General features: G+C 42.7%; 1 protein-coding gene across 2 annotated transcripts in view; it reads left to right on the forward strand.

Moving 5' to 3' along the window:
- orc4 (origin recognition complex, subunit 4) overlaps positions 1–13,098 on the forward strand; it is a 28,269-nt gene extending 15,171 nt beyond the window's left edge. For both annotated transcript variants that reach the window (XM_060918802.1, XM_060918801.1), the window contains exons 10-14: positions 2,124–2,210; positions 2,320–2,428; positions 2,604–2,699; positions 3,715–3,782; positions 12,610–13,098. In XM_060918802.1, the coding sequence (XP_060774785.1) occupies positions 2,124–2,210; positions 2,320–2,428; positions 2,604–2,699; positions 3,715–3,782; positions 12,610–12,792 (543 nt within the window). In that variant the 3' untranslated portion in view covers positions 12,793–13,098. The remainder of the gene's footprint in view (positions 1–2,123; positions 2,211–2,319; positions 2,429–2,603; positions 2,700–3,714; positions 3,783–12,609) is intronic.
- The last annotated feature ends 8,460 nt before the right edge of the window (positions 13,099–21,558 follow it).

The raw sequence follows: 21,558 nt of genomic DNA on the forward strand, positions 1-21,558 counted from the left end.
AAATGTAGTTACTCTCACCACCTTTGCATGTTTTATTCCTTTTATACCATAGCAGTTTGCCAAATATTACTTTTTGTTCCATTTAATGTTGTGGACCGTCTACAAAAAAAAAAAAGTTTCTCTCTCACTAACAAGTCTTTCCCTCACCAGCGTCTCGTGTTACTGTCCAACACGACCGACTACTTCATTTATCCAGTTGATAAAAAAAAAAAAATCCTGTTTACTATATTGTCGCACGGTTATCGATATCTTGTCCTATTTAATCGATTTTCCATATCACTCTCACCTCCTGCGTTTTTCATTTACTTAGTGCTTCTCACTTTTTCGCACGCTTTATCATTTCCCATCTTCCTCACCGCTTACAGTGATGAGTGGGGAGTTTTATAATTATCTAATTCTAATCATCACCGTGGGATATAGCTGTAATCGGATGATATTAGCTGAGCACAATGATTATCCTGATAGGGTGCAGGCTTTTAAGACACACCCACCCACTTATGTGAGCAGGGAGGAAAAACGAAGTGTTGAATGAGTGATTTAATGTGATCGATATGAGAAACAAAGCAAGGCAGTTTAACGATGAATGAGGAGTAAAATTGTTAGAATTAAAAAAAAAAAACCACCCACAACTTGAAACTGGTGTCCTGATCTTGTATGTCAGTGAAGTTTGACTGCAAATGTGCATCTTTTTATGAGTGGTCATAAAAATAATTTTCCCCAACACCCAGTTATTATTTTTGTTTAGTGGACCCAGAGATACTGAATTCGAATCACAGACTTCCAATTTTTTTTTTTTAAATAGAACAATTAATTTATTTCCACGTGGCCCTAAATTCTCTATTTTTTCCTGCTTCACCATGACCCAATACAAGATACTACATCATACGGTGGGCTTTCCCCGTTCGCGCAAGGCATTGTGGGATACAAATGTGAAACAGGAGCAAAAAAATGAAGGATGTGAGTGTGCGAATGAAACGTGAAAGACCGACTACAGTAACGGAAAGAAAGCGAGAAGAAAAGACGTAATGTTCTATACGAAGGAAAGGAAATGCAGGACCGAACTAATAAATATCGGCGCTCAGCAAGCACCTCGGTGTGATCAGCTGTTCGTTTAGCGACAGAATGATGGAACTGTCAGTGCAGGGTCAAAGGGAAACCTGCGCATCTGCATACACACACACGCACGGACTTCCTCTGTCTGCGTGAAGCAAGCGATTTCATGCACGTTATTTGCTTTAATCCCCTCAAATGAAATAACTTCCCAGCCACAGAATGAATTTTTTTTTCCTCCACCCTTTTTTTTAAGATATAACAGAAATAAACGTCTATCACAATGACTAAATTTCACAGATTTTATCAAATCGAAAGGCCGTCTACTTTTAACTATGAACGAAGTTGTTTTTGGTGTTTCAGTTCTCCGAAAGGAGCAAATTTTTCCTTGAAATAAAAAATTGAAGTGTGCAGTATCGACTCTCCTCACGTTGTATCTCATTGAAACAGCTTTAAACGTGTTAAGTGGACTTTTTCAGGGATGAGAATTTTCTGCCGATCGGCGGATTTCCGACTTTTTCAGACCAAAATGATCGTTTTTGAGCGTGCGCGCGCGCACAACATTAAGGTCTGCATCACGCATCTTAGAATATGCGCACGCGAGGGAGACTGTGTGCTTGTTCATGTAGCGCATGCCAGACAAAGAGCATCCTGATTGGGTTACTCAGCAAAATAAGCCAATCAGCTTTCAGTGTGGGCGGGCTTTTATCCCTTTTCTCGAGGACCGGAGTTTTCAGCTGAGTCAGCGCAGCCTACAGGATCGGCATGGCAGAGAGAGCACGCGCGCGCCCCAAAAAACCAAAGCACAAAACCCACTTCAGCTCAGATTGCACAAAAGAATCTCCCTGTCTAATAATAAAGAAAATAAATAAATAAATAAATAAATAAAAAGCCAAAAATCATTAGCCCCTGGAACCCCTGGGCCATGGGCCCCCGCCCTGTTTTTTTTTTCAGACTTTCTAAATATTTTTCATTCTCATCCCTGCTTTTTATATCGCACGTGGATCAGTGGTGGTGGATTGTGGATGTTCGTCCAACATTGAATGAATGCTTTTTCTTTCTCTCTCTCTCAGAAACTGTGTGAGGACAAGTCAGTGGAGGAGATTTTACAGAAACATTATAACTCCTGTAAAGATTTCCGCTCACTCCACTCCCTGCTGGTGAGAACAGCCGTCCAAAAACAACGCCAGAAAAATCTCCGCACCGATGTGTTGTGTCTGTTCGTTTCCTAAAGCGGTAGATCCCGACTCTGTGTGTGTGTGTTCTCAGTTGCTGGCAGTGAGCCGCGTTTCTGTCTCAAATCCGACTCTGAGAGCTGTAGACCTACTGGAGGCCAGTCGAATGAGCTCAGCTGACTCAAAAGGCAACATCCTGCACGGTGAGAGCATCAAGCATGCAAACTTGTCTTAACAAATATTAAAATTAAATACACAAACCTCCTGGTGGGACAAGCAGCTGAATCGCACTTCAGATCATCAAATAAAGCGTGAAATATGATCCGAGGTTATTAAACAAATAAAAAATCAAAAACTTTGTGCCTTTTCTTTGCTCAGGTCTGTCCATCCTGGAGTTGTGTTTGATTATCGCCATGAAGCATTTGAACGACATCTACGAGGGAGAGCCCTTTAACTTCCAAATGGTTCACAACGGTAATCGCTCAACATTTCAGGAAACAACATATTCAGCGTTTCATCACACTACGTGACAGAGACGGGTTTCGAACACCCGGTGTGTGATCTTGATCCAGAAGTGGAGTCACTTTAGTGGTGTTCACACGGCAACTTTTACTCCGGTGTAGCACCGGGGCTGCCCCGGTAGAGCGTTCACACAGTACAAAGTTATACCGGTGCAAATCTAACCCTGCTCGGGAGGTGGTTTAAGAAATTTACTCCGGAGTAAATGCTAGTTTGCGGGGCAGCACCGATATAAAATGGGATGTCTGAACGCTACAGGGGTAGACTCGCTACGCGTGAGGAGAGTTGATTACAGACGGGCATCGCATAATTTGCATCCTGGTATTTTGCGCTTCCAAAATGGCGAATATCAACAACAACAGAACTGTGTGTCTTCCAGTGTTGCCAGATTGGGCGGTTTTAAGTGCATTTTGGCGGATTTGAACATATTTTGGGCTGGAAAACGTCAGCAGTATCTGGCAACACTGGTGTCTTCATCCACGTTATTTTCCCGGCGCTTGGTGATGCCATGACAACCGGGAAAAGGAAGTACATTTTCACACAATTTCCGCATTATTACTATCGTATAGCACGGTCGCAAAAACTGCCGTGTGAACGCAAGTGGGGCTGCACTGGCGCTAACACGCTTCTCTCTAGTAAGCACGTTTGTGACGTGTGAACGCTCCACAAAATTTACACCGGTGTAAGATATATCGCAACAAAATACATCAGTGCAGCATCGATGCAAATATGTGCCATGTGAACACCCCTTTTAACGCGACGCTTCACTGAGACTCGCCGTCTCATTCGGCACACAGTCCTCGTTTTCATTCCTCGTCTCGTCCGCGGTTGAAGCGAGGAAAGGAAAACGAAGGAGGAGGAGCGATTTTACACACACAAATCCATAAGAAGCATCCAAATTGCGACTCGACCACATTTGCATTCTGATCGTTTGAAAACTGCATGGAATAATTTTCTCATCTCTCTTCAGAATTTAAGAAGTTTCTTCAGAGGAAGTCTCACTCCATCCATAACTTTGAGAAGCCCGTGGTGTTTAAGGTGAGACTCCAAAGTCCGAACTCACTCATCATACGTCACTAAACATCTCTGCAGCCGCAGTCTTTCCTGAAAAGGACTGATGGAAGATGGCTGTTGTAAAAGCGGAATAAAACACATCAGCATGTGGTGTTGGAGGAGATTCATCAAAATCAACAGCAGGTCGGTGTGATTGAACCTGACACAAAGTGGAATCACAGCGACCAGCGATGTTGAATTATTTCTTGAAAATGCCACGTGTTTTATTCCTCTTACACCGCAGCGATTTTCCACACATCATTTTTCATTTCTGAAGTTTATCTCCGAGTGGTGAATGTGTATATCACGAGTGAACAAAGCGAACGAGTGAAAATCTTTTCAACACGAGGATAAACTTCATATTTTTGCAGCACTGTGTAACGGTCTTTATATTCTATGGACACATTCACAAAAATACGCACGTTAATGAAAAGAATTGAAATTTTGAATCGGTTCTCCATTTCGACAACGCGCGTCCAGTGACGTATCAGGAATCGTCGTCCATACAGGAGACTTTTTCGATGGAATAAAAACGTGTTCTATTCCCTTCTCACGGGTTTCATCGGACGCGATAGTTAGCATATCGCTTATCCTACGTGTATTACGTCACTCTGCTCTACCCAATGGAGAACGAGCGTCGAATACGGTTTACGCTATTGCGTGGTTGTCGAGACATGACGTCGCACACTGGAGATGTAAAACTGCCGCACTCGTGAGCGAGTGTGACAATTTGTAAACAAACATGGCCGCCAGGTTTGCTTCATTAAATACGGAAAATTTTGAAAGACAGACGCGTTGAGCACACGAAAGGAATGTCTGTCTAATAATAATAATAATAAAAATATTAGCTGGCTTTTTTTCATGGTCTATCAGATCTATTCCATTCAGCGACTCGTCTTCGACTCGTTCAGTATCACGCGAGCTGAATGGAATATATATCGGATATACCACTCAACGCCAGGCAATATTATTTAAATCTGTCACTCAGAGCCGTGATGTATTTTGTATGAAAAATGCCAGTTTTTCAACATGAGATGATCAACTTCATATCTTCAAGCCAATGTGTGGTTTTCTTTTTATTATATTGACACATTGACAAACAGTCCCTAAATTTATCAAAACAATTCATCGATTTCCGTCATGGTTTTGGTTCTCCATATCCTGGACGGAGCACGGGTTAGAACTATAAGTGGTGTACAGTGGTGCTTCAAAGTTTGTGAACCCTTTATAATTTTCTCTATTTCTGCATAAATATGACCTAAAACATCATCAGATTTTCACACAAGTCCTAAAAGTAGATAAAGAGAACCCAGTTAAACAAATGAGACAAAAATATTATGCTTGGTCATTTATTCATTGAGGAAAATGATCCAATATTACATATCTGTGAGTGGCAAAAGTATGTGAACCTCTAGGATGAACCAGTGATTTCAAGGTGAAATTAGAGTCAGGTGTTTTCGATCAATGGGATGACAATCAGGTGTGAGTGGGCACCCTGTTTTATTTAAAGAACAGGGATCTATCAAAGTCTGATCTTCACAACACTTGTTTGTGGAAGTGTATCATGGGACGAACAAAGGAGATTTCTGAGGACCTCAGAAAAAGCGTTGTTGATGCTCATCAGGCTGGAAAAGATGACAAAACCATCTCTAAAGAGTTTGGACTCCACCAATCCACAGTCAGACAGATTGCGTACAAATGGAGGAAATTCAAGACCATTGTTACCCTCCCCAGGAGTGGTCGATCACCAAAGATCACTCCAAAAGCAAGGCGTGTAATAGTCGGTGAGGTCATAAAGGACCCCAGGGCAACTTCCAAGCAACTGAAGGCCTCTCTCACATTGGCTAATGTTAATGTTCATGAGTCCACCATCAGGAGAACACTGAACAACAATGGTGTGCATGGCAGGGTTGCAAGGAGAAAGCCACTGCTCTCCAAAAAGAACATTGCTGCTCGTCTGCAGTTTGCTAAAGATCACGTGGACAAGCCAGAAGGCTACTGAAAAAATGTTTTGTGGACGGATGAGACCAAAATAGAATTTTTTGGTTTAAATGAGAAGTGTTATGTTTGCAGAAAGGAAAACACTGCATTCCAGCATAAGAACCTTATCCCATCTGTGAAACATGGTGGTGGTAGTATCATGGTTTGGGCCTGTTTTGCTGCATCTGGACCAGGATGGTTTGCCATCATTGATGGAACAATGAATTCTGAATTATACCAGCGAATTCTAAAGGAAAATGTCAGGACATCTGTCCATGAACTGAATCTCAAGAGAAGGTGGGTCATGCAGCAAGACAACGACCCTAAGCACACAAGTCGTTCTACCAAAGAATGGTTAAAGAAGAATAAAGTTAATGTTTTGGAATGGCCAAGTCAAAGTCCTGACCTTAATCCAGTCGAAATGTTGTGGAAGGACCTGAAGCGAGCAGTTCATGTGAGGAAACCCACCAACATCCCAGAGTTGAAGCTGTTCTGTACGGAGGAACGGGCTAAAATTCCTCCAAGCCGGTGTGCAGGACTGATCAACAGTTATCGGAAACGTTTAATTGCAGTTATCGCTGCACAAGGGGGTCACACCAGATACTGGAAGCAAAGGTTCACATACTTTTCCCACTCACGGATATGTAATATTGGATCATTTTCCCCAATAAATAAATGACCAAGTATAATATTTTTTGTCTCATTATCTACTTTTAGGACTTGTGTGAAAATCTGATGATGTTTTAGGTCATATTTATGCAGACATTTAGAAAATTCTAAAGGGTTCACAAACTTTCAAGCACCACTGCATTTCCCAGTAAAACACTTGTCAAAGTTTTCACTCACGTTAAATGTTGTGGAATGTCTGGAAAACAAGTTACTTCATATCACTTACATTATAGCAGCTATAAACAAATGGTTCACTTGTGTCCTCATAAAATTGGTGGAAACCTCGGGTTCGGCTTTCCCGCTAACCGTTTCAACCAACACTATACTCAGACCAGCAGTCATAAACATCATCTGACTAATCAGATGTGACAGTTTGAGCTGTGGTAGAAGGTTAAATTATGGTTGTTATATACATCTTTATACATTTTCTGTCTCGGATGTACAAAAAAAAAAAAACCCTCCAGTTTTATGACGTTTAAGGCTCCACGGAGATGAACTGATCCTGCCGTTTTCTTTTCAGCGTCAGGACAGCAGTGTGTCTGAAAAATCTTTACGGAGTTCTCCATAAAACACCCCCCCCAAAAAAAGTTCTGCTCCCATCTAGTGGACAACCCTAAACAAGACAATTAAAGTGCATATTCTGGACCAATTTCGTTTTTTTTTTTTTTTTATATGAAAGTATGTCCCTTTACACACTCATCCAGAAGGGTAATTTTGCACAAGGCCATCTGTCTACAGCAGAAAAAAAAAAAAACGCGTCTGGAAAAATCCCAAGGGAGTCTGGAGCCAGATTCGTGACGTTATCTGCAGAAGCTCCAGCAGGCTGCGAGAGCTTTGCACGGTTTCAGTGCACAGCCTGTGTAGACCAAGCGCTCCCATTTCTCTCATTTTGTCCGGTCTTTTGGAAAACTATGAGTACTAATCCCATCATGATTGGTGTTGCTACACCCTCCTACGATACATCTGTTAACCATTTTAATAATTACGCGATAACGTTGAAGAAATTTGCAGAAAACCAGCAGGTCGTTTTCTCATAAACAAACCAGTGCTGACGTAGGATTCAGAAGGAGGCGTCCCGCACGCGACGTCATGAAAATCAACGTTTGCCGGGAAATCCAAACGCCAAGTTTTTTCAGAGGCGGACCAATTCGCCTCAAATGGCTCGATTTCAACTGAATTTCTCTGGTATTGCGCAAAGTAAAAAAAAATTGCACAAAATGTGACAGATATTTGACCAAAGTTTAATATAAAATAGAATTACATTGATCTCGCTCCTGAATTTACCCGTGATATGCACTTTAAGGTTATATGAGGCATGAGTTCAAATGAAAGAAAAAAAAAAAGTAACTTTCTAGAAATGAAACTTGTGTGTATTTATATATAAAAATAGAAAGGTTTGGAGGTGGTGTCCATACACAGTACAATTATTGACTGACTGTTGCTCGTCTTTCACTATATATCCAATCAAAACAGCTTTCCTTGACGGTGACATGCAAGTCGTCGTCCTGATGTTTAAAATGCGCTCAGAGGAATCAAGGCGAGGATCTTGTTTTTTTTTTTTTTTAATGCCTCCACCACCGTAAGGTGCAGGAGGCATTATGTTTTCGGGTTATCCGTCTGTCCGTCCCGAAACCTTGTGAACGCGATATCTCAAAGGCTACGTTCAGACTGCAACCTGAAACGACCCATATCCGATTTGTTGTGAAATCCGATTTTTTTGTTAGGCAGTTCACATTACCAATTATATGAGACTTGTATGCGATCTCCAATATGAACGGAAAACGACCCAAAAGTGTCCCGCATGCGCAAATTGACATGTAATAAGCACATCTACGTAATACGTAAACCAAAAAAAAAAAAGCGCACTCATGTTTAATTTCTTTTTTTTTTTTTGTTTAATTATCTGGCTAGTGAGGTCTTGTGTGCGTTTTTGTTTCTGAACTGAAATGAAAACGTGTAGCCTGGTAACGAGGGTTGACTCCTAAGTGTCTCTCTAATTTCTATATAAGTGCACTACATGTTACTAGGAAGTAATGGATTTTTAAACTCTATATAGTGCACTCGAGCTTCAGTAGGCAGTCATTTGGGATACGGCCGCTGTATTACCAAACTCTTAATTCAGGCTTAATAATTTGCACATATTTATTTCGTCATATTAATAAACTTTTTCTACATTTTTATAAATATTTATTTAGATTGTTTATAGCCAGCTGAATTCTGCAACTTCTCTCAGCGCTGGCTCAAGGTGCAGAAACACCAGTGCAGTTTGCTATGGAGATGAGGCGAGACCTGGCGATGTGGTTTTTGTGGCGGCAGCGGAACTCACACAATAATCTGATTGATGTGGGCAGCAGACTAATGAGACCGAAGGTGTCAAATTACTGGAAATTTCCAGAACAATCTTGTAATACAGGATGGTTTAAGTTATAAATCAGTTATAGAAACTGTTTTATTTAATCAGGCTAACAGATCAACATCCAGGTCCCTACCAAATCCACCATTAGCTTGATCAATTCTATAAAAGTCTATTTAAATTCTGAAAACTGTACAAATGTTGTTGTTTTCCACCAAAGAGGCGGGATTAGCCAACGCAGAATAGTGACGTTTGTCTGTTGTTGATGACGTGTAGGTCGCATGAATGCGACCTGTCCGGTCAGACTGCAGTCGCATGTGAAAATAACAGATATGCATCGGAATTAGGACCACATATCCAAGCGGCCTGGGTTGCATGTGAAAAAAAAAATCGGATCTGTGTCGTTCAGATTGTCAATAACAAATCGGATACAGGTCGCATATGGGCAAAAAAAATCGGATATGGGTCGTTTCAGGGTGCAGTCTGAACGTAGCCAAAGGCTAATGAAAGGAATTTCACCAAACATGAACTGATTAGATTTTGAGATCGAAAGGTCTAAAGGCCTCTGCATGCTCTTGCGACAAGGCTTTCGCAGATAGCTTTTCGCAGACAGTTGTAATTTATTGTTGAGCGGGGAGTTATAGGCGTGTGCGATGTTATTCACCGCCACAACGCAAGGGGGCGGCGAAGCCGCTAGGAGTAGTTGGTGGGTGTGGTTAGTAGAGTGTTTATCCTCCGGTTACTTATAATGACTAGAACTGGAGTCGTGTAGATGTACGTACTTCCTCAATCAACCGCTCTTCATGCTGCTCCATCTTCGCTCGTGTTTTTAAAAATGCCGGTCGTGAAAACAAAACAAACCGGGAAAGTAGGGAAGCGGAAGTGCGTGTACAGCGGATGTAGAGTGGACCAATCAGAGCCCTCTTGTCTGCGACGCTGTCTGCGAGGCTTCTGCGGTGGTCACAATTTTTGGGAGGTGCGCGCAGAGCGTCTGCGAAGGTGGGGGGGCTACGCAGACGCTATCTGCGACACCATCTGCGAAGACTGGGTTGTCAGCATAAATTGGCCTTAAGGTCAAGGTCACTGTGAGGTCAAATGTCTGTCCGAAAACCTTGTGCACACAATATCTCCAAGGCTAATACAAGTAATTTCACCAGGTCAAGATTACTGTGAGGTCAAATGTCCATCCCCAAATCACAACTTAATCAGGCATTTAGTCTGCCAGGCGGAGGCATCCCCATCGACGTCGAGTTTTATCTAGTTTTTTTTTTTTGTGATGTAACCAGACAGGATAAAAGCTTCAACGTTTTCTAAAAATGTATTGAAATGAATGATACAATACTGAGCACAAATACTGTACATCTTAATGAAGGATAACCCGCCATACGAGGATCTTATGTAGGCGTAGACTCAGATTAATTCATTTTGTATGATATTATGTGCAGATATCTTGCAGCTCAATCGCTTACACTACATTCACACTGCAAGGCTTAATGCTCAATTCCGATTTTTTTGTGAGGTCGTTCACATGAACAAATATGCGACTTGTATGTGATCCTCAGTATGAACGAAAAGCGACCTAAAAGTGTTCCGCATGCGCATTGCAGGATACGACGACGTCACACGCAGTGAGCATGGCCAGTGTTTACGGAAGTAACCTAAAGTTTCCTGTGTATGACAGTCGCCAGCATGGAGTACCTGGCGATGATGCAGTTGTTGTTGCGACGGAGCCAGAACATGCACAATAGCCTGATGTTAAGGAGGAGGTTGAGAAGGAAGAGGGCAAGGGTTTTGGCTCAGGCGTTCTGCGGGGTAGTGACTGCAACCTCCGTTCAAAGGAACATCAAAGCCATGTTGTTGTAACTTTTTTTTTTTGAGAGACCCGCCGCCTACTTCAGCGCAGAATAGTGACGTTTGTGGCTTGTTGATGTCGTGTAAGTCGGATGAATGCGACCTGGCGGTTCAGACTGAAGTCGCATATGAAAGAAAAGATCGGAAAGGAATCGGAATTAGGACCACATATCCAAACGGCCTGGGTCGGATTTGAAAAAAAATCAGATCTGTGTCGTTCATATTGTCAATAAAAGATCGGATACAGGTCACATATGGGCGAAAAAAAATCGGATTTGAGTCACTTCAGCCTGCAGTGTGAACGTAGTGTTAGTAATGAGCAGTGATGGGAATAAAAGCGTTAGAAATAACGGCGTTACTAACAGCGTTACTTTTTTTTAGTAACGAGTAATCTAACTAATTACTTTTTACATTGTTATAACGCCATTCCCGTTACTTACAATAAAATACTATGCGTTACTTTATTAAAGCTGTTCTCATCTGGCACGCTGCTCGTTCGGCCTTTCTTTACTCTGCTTTAGTGTGGGGCGGGGAGACACGAGACAACGGCACAGTAAGCCAATCAGAGTAGATTTGGACAACATATGTAGGTAGGCCACGCCTACTGCACTACTGCGCACGCTTTCAATCGGAAGACCCAGCGATGGCGAGCGGTCAGCCCAACACTGCGCTTTCACACTGGAAATACAGCCAGGACTTTTCATTACTTGAAATAAAAGGCAAGTGTGTTTACGTGCAATGCACATTATGTCGAGGAACAAAGCGTTTGTCCTCGTCAGTGGCCAGTAATTAGTAACAATTTTAATAACTGCAAAAATATATTACATTTGATAGATGTCTTCTCACATTGTCCCACAAAAATATTAATATAGTGTAGATCACGTTACTAATTGGTTCTGTTAAGTGTCCATTTCAGTCATTAAACACATTTAACATTCACTTTTATTATGATTACACTAATTGAATTTGATTTTTTTTGGGGGGGGGGGAACAAAATGTAACGGAATAATTACTTTCCCTGGTAATTAGTTACTTTTATGACAAAGTAACTCCGTTACTAACTCAGTTACTTTTTGGGAAAAGTAACTAGTAACTATAACTAATTACTTTTTGAAAGTAACGTGCCCAACACTGGTAATGAGTAACACTAAACTCATTTGATAAGTCAGTCGTTGGTTCCTGAGACGGATGGTGCGAAGAAGTAAATAAAGGAAAGGATAAAGTGATGAGCGTGCTCGCTCCGGCGATACCGATAGACCGACCTTCCTTGTTGTTCTGAATTCGACCTAAAGTCCAACCTAAAACGGATTAAATAGAACGTTTATCCTGATATCTCGTGATTCTAGTGTTAACAGTATATATATATTTTTTTAATTCCTCCAAGATTTGCACTTGTGTCCAGTTTGTAAATTACGATCTGTGGGATGAACATCCAAACTGATCTTTTTGAGCACAAGTTACAGACGAGGAGGTTTGAGAGCCGGACAAAGTAAAGCACTAAAGCGCCGCTGCATCACTCTTTCGAGGTGCAGATGAGACGAGGATTACGTCAGACACTGAATGAAGTTGAGCATGTCGAGAAAAGAAGTTTAAACTAAACGTACGTTTTAGATGATGAGGTTAATTATAAAAAAGATTAACATTACAGGCGCGTTAATCATCCTGCACTCGTCATCAGGGTCAGTTTGAAACGCTGCTCCGTTTAACGTCGAAGCAAGGACACGCCCGTGAATTAAAGCGCGCTGAAACGCCTCCACACTCGAGCGCACGTGAATCATCATCATCAGTTAATTATCAGGTTGAATCAGGTGCGTCTGAGCAGAGAAAACACACAGCTGTGCAGTTCGGCAGCTCTTTACGTGGCGAGGACGAGAACCCTGATTTAGCTGATGTGATAATTATAATAATTGTTGCAGATTAATACAGTCTGTGTGTGTGTGTCTGTGGTACGTACTGTAGGCCTTCGAGCACTTGCTGCAGCTGGAGCTGATCCGGCCGGTGGACGGCGGAGCGTGTAAAGCGCAGAGGGAGTACCAGCTCGTGCGTCTCATGCTGGATCACACGCAAGTCATGGAGGCTTTGCAGAGATACCCACAATGCCCCACCGACGTCAAACAGTGGGCCGTCTCTGCCTTCGGGTGACGCTTTACACCTTCACGTCCTGTGTAAACATCATGCATTTACAAGTTTTTTTTTTCTTCCTATTTTTGTACATCCCTCTTATCTCAGACTTACAGACTTGAGGTACCTGCTGTTCCAGTGAGCTCACGGAGGCATTTAAAACGTGTGTGAACACCTCAGCCGAGTTGCCGCAGTTTTTGTGAGAAAACTGCCAAATGCGTCAGAGATGGAAAAAAGTGCAAGATCTGCAGTCAGAAAAAGGAAAGTGGTTGGGGAAAAAGAAAAAAAAAAAACGTTAGACAATAAAGGAGGCACCGCTGAAGGAAAGTTTCCTGCTTGATTTGTGTTTCAAGTCTTTAACTAACTAAGATGCATTTTGTGTGTATAATCGGTATAAAATTACTGACTTCCATGCACAGAAAGGGACCACAGTGTCATGGCGGTTGTGGTACAAGCCTCAGGTGCAACACGATCAGACCCAATTCAGGCCGCCTCAGAGATACACCGACGACGGCGCATCTTCTTCCAGGTACGATGCGTCTTAGGGCGTATTCACACCTACGTAGTTTGGTCCGGATACAAACCACCGAACTCTGGTCCGGACCAAACAAGCGGACCGAGACCGAGCTGCAAGGTCGGACTCGGTCCGGACCAAAGGAACCCTGGTGCGGATCTTTTGGAGGTGTGAAAGCAGACCGGACCTAATCCGACAGTTTTGCTTTTTTGTACCTCGGGAGCTTCCGTCGTTTGTCGAGCATTATGGGAAACAGAGTCTTGACACTCCACCGCAAAGTGCAAACACTGTTTCGGTTGTCAAGGGAACCTTACAACAGTCGTTCAGTCATTCAGACCAGTGGTAGGCTAGACTACAGAGTACAAAAAATGACTAGGGGGCAATCGTGGGCCGAGGAAGAAACGCGTACCCTTGTGGATATATGGGCAGATGTCCACATATCTGAGCTTTTGGAGAGAACACACAAAAATGCCGACGTGTTTGCTGTATTCAGTGAGAAAATGAAGAAGGGGTTCACGCGCTCCCCAGAACAATGTCGGCTAAAAGTGAAGAAACTCCGTCAGACCTACATGAAAATCAGGGACATTCTTTCAAAAAGTGGCGGTACTAGCGACGCAAAAAAGAAATTCATCTATTGCGTGAAGAGCCAGAACTGTCACAACATGATGCGCGCTCATCAGCGCTATCCTCCGTAGCCGCCTTGCCCTTTGTCGTCGTGGTTGATTAATTACTTGTACAACAGCATAGTAATCACACAATTGTGAAAACAGTAAAAACTGTAAAAAACATATAGCTTTGATGACATTAAAAAGAATAACAGCACGGAAAGCCTCCGTGACTACTTTTGAACTGAACGCTTTGTGCGCGTGTCGTCTCTGACCAATAGCTGAACGACCTCAGGGCACGTGGCTTTGTTGACAGATTTTGGTCCGCTTACTAAAATGTACAGTGTGAAAGCAAACCGCACCAAAATGAAAAAATAAAAAAAAACATTTGGTTCGGACCAAAGCAAGTGAACTATCGAACTATCCTGGTCTGAATACACCCTAAACTGACTTCCGATCCGATCCGTTCCACCATCCAATCATCATCATAGTGCGCGCCGATGAACACGCACCGCTCCAGTCAGAGCTGAGAATCCCCTACGACAGTGTTTATTTTATAGCTGTCAGGGTATCTGGCGTCATGATGTTGCTCATCAGTCCAGGGTTAATAAGATTCCTTGTACCAGGTGTTTCGAGAACCTTCATCTGTTTAAACTGAAAAACGGATAGAAAGTGCAGCTTGGTTAAAACGCTATTCCACGAAATCAACTCGGACACGAGTTAGTAGCTGACGAGGCACGGAGCACCGAGTCGGCTATAATCCGCATACGACGAGATTGAGTAGAAGAACTGCTTTATTCTACCCACTTTCAATGGATTTTATTTTTTGCAAAGTCGATAAATAAAAACTTCATGCAAAACGTCCGACAAAATCTTTTCCGCTTGGAATGTAAACAAACCGGTGAAAAATACAATAATAGTTCATGAAAAAAAACCAAAAAACCCTTCTGACCAAATATTTTCGTTTGATATTTTGCTGCTTTTTTTGGGGGGGGGGTGTTCGAGTAGTTTTTATTTCATTCTTGGTTGGTTCAGCAACACGCTCCGCCACTTTGTTTTTCTCTCTTCACTGTATACGAGCTGATATCCTCGTAGCAGAGCAGCCAATCAGAGCACACGATTGCTCATACCTAGTGAATGTGGATAGAAGAATAATCTTGATTCTGATAACGGCGCAAAAACCACAAAGCGTGTAAACGTTTCCATGATGTTACATTTTAGTCTTATTAACTTTGAGAGAAAAAGGAGGACATGAGCTGATCTATTGTGCAAATCGTAACTTACACTACATTCAGACTGCAACCCGAAACGGCCCATATCCGATTTGTTGTGAAATCCGATTTTTTTGTTAGGCCGTTCACATTACCAATTATATGAGACTTGTATGCGATCTCCAATATGAACGGAAAATGACCCAAAGGTGTCCCGCATGCGCAAATTGACACGTAATAAGTACATCTACGTAATACGTAAACAAAAAAAAGCGCGCTCTTCAAGTTTGCAAGTAAAGCATGGAGATGAGGCGAGACCTGGCGATGTGGTTTTTGTGGCGGCGGCGGAACTCACACAATAATCTGATTAATGTGGGAAGCAGACTAATGAGACCGAAGGTGTCAAATTAGTGGAAATTTCCAGAACAATCTTATCTTGTAATACAGGATGATTTAACATCCAGGTCCCTACCAAATCCACCATTAGCTTGATCAATTCTATAAAAGTCTATTTAAATTCTGAAAACTGTACAAATGTTGTTGTTTTCCACCAAAGAGGCGGGATTAGCCAACGCAGAATAGTGACGTTTGTCTCTTGTTGATGACGTGTAGGTCGCATGAATGCGACCTGTCCGGTCAGACTGCAGTCGCATGTGAAAATAACGGATATGCATCGGATTTAGGACCACATATCCAAGCGGCCTGGGTCGCATGTGAAAAAAAATCAGATCTGTGTCGTTCAGATTGTCAATAACAAATTGGATACGGGTCGTTTCAGGGTGCAGTCTGAACGTAGTCTTAGATTAAAAAAAAAAAAAGTACGTATTGGCAAATTGCGATGCAAGAGGGATGAAACTTCATTGCTGATGTGCTGCTAAAGGAAACTAGTCTTCAGGGTGGGAACAGGAACTCTTTCATATTGGGCTGTATCGTTGTTGATTTGGCTCCTCCCTCTTTCCCGAGTGTTTCAGGCTCTCCTTCATGGAGTCCCTCAGGTTAACAGGATTGTGCTGAAGTTCAAACGCAAACTTAATGATACACCAAGATGATCAAATAGACACTCAGGACGTCATCTCTACATGAGAGGTCTGCGCGGGTCGGATTTTTCAGTCCCGCTCCCGCCCGCGCCCGCATTGTGCAGTCCCACTCCCGCCCGCAAAGAATTATGATTTTTTCAGTCCCGCTCCCGCCCACAAAGAATTATGATTTTCTGTCCCGCTCCTGCCCGCAAATCCTGCATGATGCAGACGTTCGTGTTATTTCTCAGGAAAGTTCTTGTCTTGACACAGCGTGATGGTGCCCTGCCCCCTACTTTGAGTGGATTTGAGCATAAATATCTACAGCTCACGTTATTATTTACCTTGTTTCTGAATTCAGCATGTAGTGTCTCTAATAATAATAATTAGTGCTATCAAGCGATTAAAATATTTAATCGCGAATCGCACATTTTTGTCATATGAGAAACCATTGTAATTCTCTGATCAACATAAAGTGAATGGGCTTGCTTTGTACCATGAGTGAAGTGATTGACTGCTTGAGTTAGTCTACAACTCTAATCAGAGAGACAGGTTACACAGTGACAGTAGGCTTGACTCAATGCTATCCCAGAAATCCTTCCTGCAATATGCAAATTTGGCCGCCTCTGATTGGACAGCCAAATTTGCATATTACAGGAAGGATTTCTGGGATAGCATTGAGTCAAGCCTACAGGTCACTGTGTAACCTGTTTAAAACACGTTTTTAGTTAGCGGGACTGCAGCTGATCACCGCTCTCGCCCGCATATGTGCACTTCCGGTCCCGCCCGCAATGAGCTTTCAAAATTTGTCCCGCAAATCCCGCGGGAGTGCAGGGCTCTACTCTACATCTTGAAAATGCACAAAACGGATTCTTTCAAAAGGCTGTGAAAATGAGAGACGTGTGATCTGTTTTCTGTCCACCAGCAACGTGAGTTCTTTTACTCTGCTTCGATCTTCTCCTCGTCTCCCTTGTGTCTCATTAAGAGGACGATCAGTGTTTGGTGCGTCGTGTAACGCGTACGGCTAAAAAGAGGCCGGCGGGTTTTAATGTGCCGGTTTGGATTACCTTAAACGATCCGGACTGAGCTAATGGTCGGCCCCGAATAGGGACAATGTCATTTGTTTGTCCCTGCTGCTTCTTGTGGTGTCCTCATCCACAGGCGCGGGAGGGAGAGACCGAATTGACCAGAGGGATAAAATAGCCACGCTGCTCAGGGAGAAGAGGCTCGTGTTACACGCACACAGCTTGAAATCTTGAAATCCATCAAACCCTCTCCGCTCTCTCTCGCACACACTCTAAACCAAGGTGCCATCACTTAATGAGTCACACAGCTATTAAAACCCTGAACCAGTTTAATATTCTGCTAAACTACTCAAAGAAATAAGACACTTGGGGGCAGGGGGGAACAAAATCAACAACAGGGTGGCATGATGACGTACCCTGGAATTACTAACAGCATGTCCTGAGGTGTTTTATTCCTCTTATACTCGACTCATTCTCAGACAAGACTTTAAAAAAAAATTGTAGTCACATTTAATGGTGCAAAACAAGTTACGACTTACATTATAGACGCTATAAACAGCCGCTCCGTCAGTAGCCTCTCGAAGTTAGGAAGGAAAAACACAGCTGATCACGGCACTGAGCCAGGTCTTCTGGTGAAGAGCAGGAGGTTAAAAAGCCTATATTTATACCGTTTGCGTTGTTAAACATCATCTGAGGCTTAAATTTAAGTTCAGCATCCGCTCCCGAACAAGTCCTTCAGTCTGCCATTACTATCGAAACGATAACGCATTAGACGAAGAAGTCAATAGCCCTTTTAACAACAGACATTATCGCAAAGCAGCTTTAACACGAGCTCAATTTATCCCTGATGTACAAGTAGTAGATTGTTCAAGTAAAACTGACCAGCATTGAGAATTTAACCAAGCTTTCCAAATACAGCGTCTGAAAGGGGGACGTGTTATGAAATTGTTTCTTCTCAGTGCTTGTGCACAAACATCTGGAAATCCAGAGCTGACCAAATCGTAAGCTCTGAAATAAAAAACACCCAGTGTTTCTTTTGCGTTGCCGATTTTAGAAAACACGTCCTTCGACAAGCCGTTCAGATTCGGCTCCGCTTTCTACGTCACAAAAGGAGCTCGTGAGAATTTATCCCGCCCCGACATCAGAGTATCTGCGCTCTTGGATTGAAAACTGCCTTTGTGAGTGAACATCATGAAGAAAGTGCTGTCTGATTGGCTGGGGTGAAGCGAGCAGTGGCTTATCATTTAAAGCGCTTTTTCCTTGTACAAAGCAACCATCGTTATGCGTTCTCGAACCATAGCTGATCCAAAAGGCTATAAATTAACGGAAAGTCAGCCGATCGCGACAGGTTGCGTGACGTCACAGGTGTAACAACGATCAAGGGATCAATTTCGTTCCCGTGTGCAGCAGTGGTTAGACCGGTCTCGGTATGGAATGACGTTTTGGAGAGAATTCTGATAGCGATTGGAATTCTTATAGGTTGGATGAAGGCGCAGAAGATTATCAAGGAAATTCCAGCGTAAACCGTTATCTTTTCGAGCCCCCAAGAGGAGAAACAGATGCCAGTTCATGACAGTCCTGCTCACCGCTGAGAGCGCACCACCAGCCAGAGAGACTTGGAAACGCAGATTTGTTTATGGATTTTTTTTTTTATTTTACGCTGGTCACTGCAAAATATAGGGAAAATATTTACCTCAATAAAGGCAGAAATATCTTTAAGACGTACACTTACACTGCGTTCACACTGCAGGCTGAAGTGACTCAAATCCGATTTTTTCGCCCATATGTGACCTGTATCCGATCTTTTATTGATATGAACGACACAGATCCGATTTTTTCAAATCCGACCCAGGCCGTTTGGATATGTGGTCCTAATTCCGATTCCTATCCGATCTTTTCATATGCGACTTCAGTCTGAACCGCCAGGTCGCATTCATCCGACTTACACGACATCAACAAGCCACAAACGTCACTATTCTGCGCTGAAGTAGGCGGCGGGTCTCTCAAAAAAAGTTACAACATGGCGCATGACATCAATGCGACTCCGCACCCACACGTTCCTTTGAACGGAGGTTGCAGTCACTACCCCGCAGAACGCCTGAGCCAAAACCCTTGCCCTCTTCCTTCTCAACCTCCTCCCTAACATCAGGCTATTGCGCATGTTCTGGCTCCGTCGCAACAACAACCGCATCATCGCCAGGTACTCCATGCTGGCTACTGTCATACACAGGAAACTTTAGGTTACTTCCGTAAACACTGGCCATGCTCACTGCCTGTGACGTCGTCGTATCCTGCAATGCGCATGCGGAACACTTTTAGGTCGCTTTTCGTTCATACTGAGGATCACATACAAGTCGCATATATTTGTTAATGTGAACGACCTCACAAAAAAATCGGAATTGAGCATTAAGCCTTGCAGTGTGAACGTAGCGTTATTCAGTGTAATTACTGAAAGAAAACATGAAGTGGGCGATACTCAGGGAATCGATGAACCGTCCAAAGGGCAGATCAGATATCTTTTATGAAATCAATGGGTTTCTTTTTGCTCCAATAATTCCCAGGTGGTTGTTCCGGCGGTGATGAATCAGATTTATTATTAGTAAGCGATACGAAATCTGCTTGCTTCGTTTGCACAAACCTCACCCACTGTCGCTTTAGATTAGGGTCGTTTCTTGGAAATTCGTGAACTGAATGTCCTGCTGTATATGGAATTAAACCTCAACACAACGCAGCGCTTTCTTTCACATGGTTATTTTTGTCAGATTCCAACAACAATATCCAGTTTTAGCGAGTAAACAAGCACGGAGTCAGATGAACCGAAACGACCCAGGTAACTGGGGGCTCCACGCATGACGTCATACGAGGTTAGCTCTGGGGCAAGGCCACCTTTTTCCGGGATCCGGATGCTTCGATTTATCGATAGTTTTGTGCTTGATAATAAAATAAACAATTAATGTTACGAAAGCAGGAGGAAAATAAACACCAAAATGAATTAATAATGATCTATATGTTCATTTTAAAAGCATTACACACAGTTTAAAGGAACAGGCACTCAAATCAGCGGTTTTGAACAGGGCTGGTGAGACAGAGTGAGATGCTGCTGCTGCTGCGCATCCTTGTTGTATTTTGACCAAGACATTTCACGAAGACCTCAGGGAAGTGTGTCGACTCGTGGAAAAGAGGGATCATACGACACCTTGAAAGAACGTTAATTCGAGTCCAGCTTAAAATACAACATTCGTTGCAAAAGTCTGCGCACACTTCAGGGGACACAAAAAAAAAAAGAAAAAGCTCAACTATCTTAATGTTTCCTTTCTCGAAGACCTTGCGTGCCCACCCTTTTCCTCTGTATGTGGGTCAAATGATGTACAGAGGGTTCTCAGGACACATGATTATAATAAAACTTGAAATATTTCCATGTTATTAAAACCTTATTCTGTAAATGCAAATCAGGTTTAGGACCTGCAGGAATAGCAGGATGTCCATCAAGACCAGGGCCAGGGAGGAAGCACCAAAATAAGGAACAGTGTGTGGGGTGACGCTCCCAGGACCAACACACTTCGCTGTTCATTCGTGTTCATCATTTCAGTTCACCAAAGTTTCCAAGCAGGTTTTTTTTTTTTAAAAAAGGAAAATGTATCCCGTCATGCTGAGGAATTCTCACTTCTAATTGGTTAGAAGTGATTCGGTTGGTTCATTTTTGAGATGAATGCAGCTGCGGACAAAAATCACATCCATGCACTCGTTCTGCTGTTTTCTCTAATAACACCACGCAGTCAAGTTTATTTGTATCTCGCTTTTAACAATAAACATTGTCGCAAAGCAGCTTTACAGAATTTGAACGACTTAAAACATGAGCTAATTTGATCCCTAATCTATCCCCGATGAGCAAGCCTGTGGTGACGGTGGCAAGGAAAAAAATCCCTCAGACGACATGAGGAAGAAACCTCGAGAGGAACCAGACTCAAAAGGGAACCCATCCTCATTTGGGCAACAACAGACAGCATGACTATTATATTAACAGTTTTGACAGTTTCGTTGATATAAATTTCCGTCAGTGAAGAGTTTAAAGTGCTGATGACACGAACATGACTCTATACAATTTCTTAAATAAACTATACAACATGGCAAACGTTAGATTTCTGTTATAATTACGTGAAAAGAAGCTGTTACGCGAATATCCAACTTTTAATTGCACAGCACAAGAAAACTGGGTCCGTGGCTCGCGGCCATGTTGTGACGTCAGCGGGAGAACACGCTGCGGTTCACTGGCTGTTCTACTCTGGTTCTACTCAATGGAAATGGCACATGAAAACGCCGGTGAACTCTCTAGTGCTAGCTCTTCCTCTTCTGGGAGTCTAGAATTGTGTTGATCTCTTCTGAATAGAATCTGATAGCCTACCCTCTTTACCCTTT

This window comes from Neoarius graeffei, chromosome 4 (assembly GCF_027579695.1).
Source record: "Neoarius graeffei isolate fNeoGra1 chromosome 4, fNeoGra1.pri, whole genome shotgun sequence".
Taxonomy (NCBI): Eukaryota; Metazoa; Chordata; class Actinopteri; order Siluriformes; family Ariidae; genus Neoarius; species Neoarius graeffei.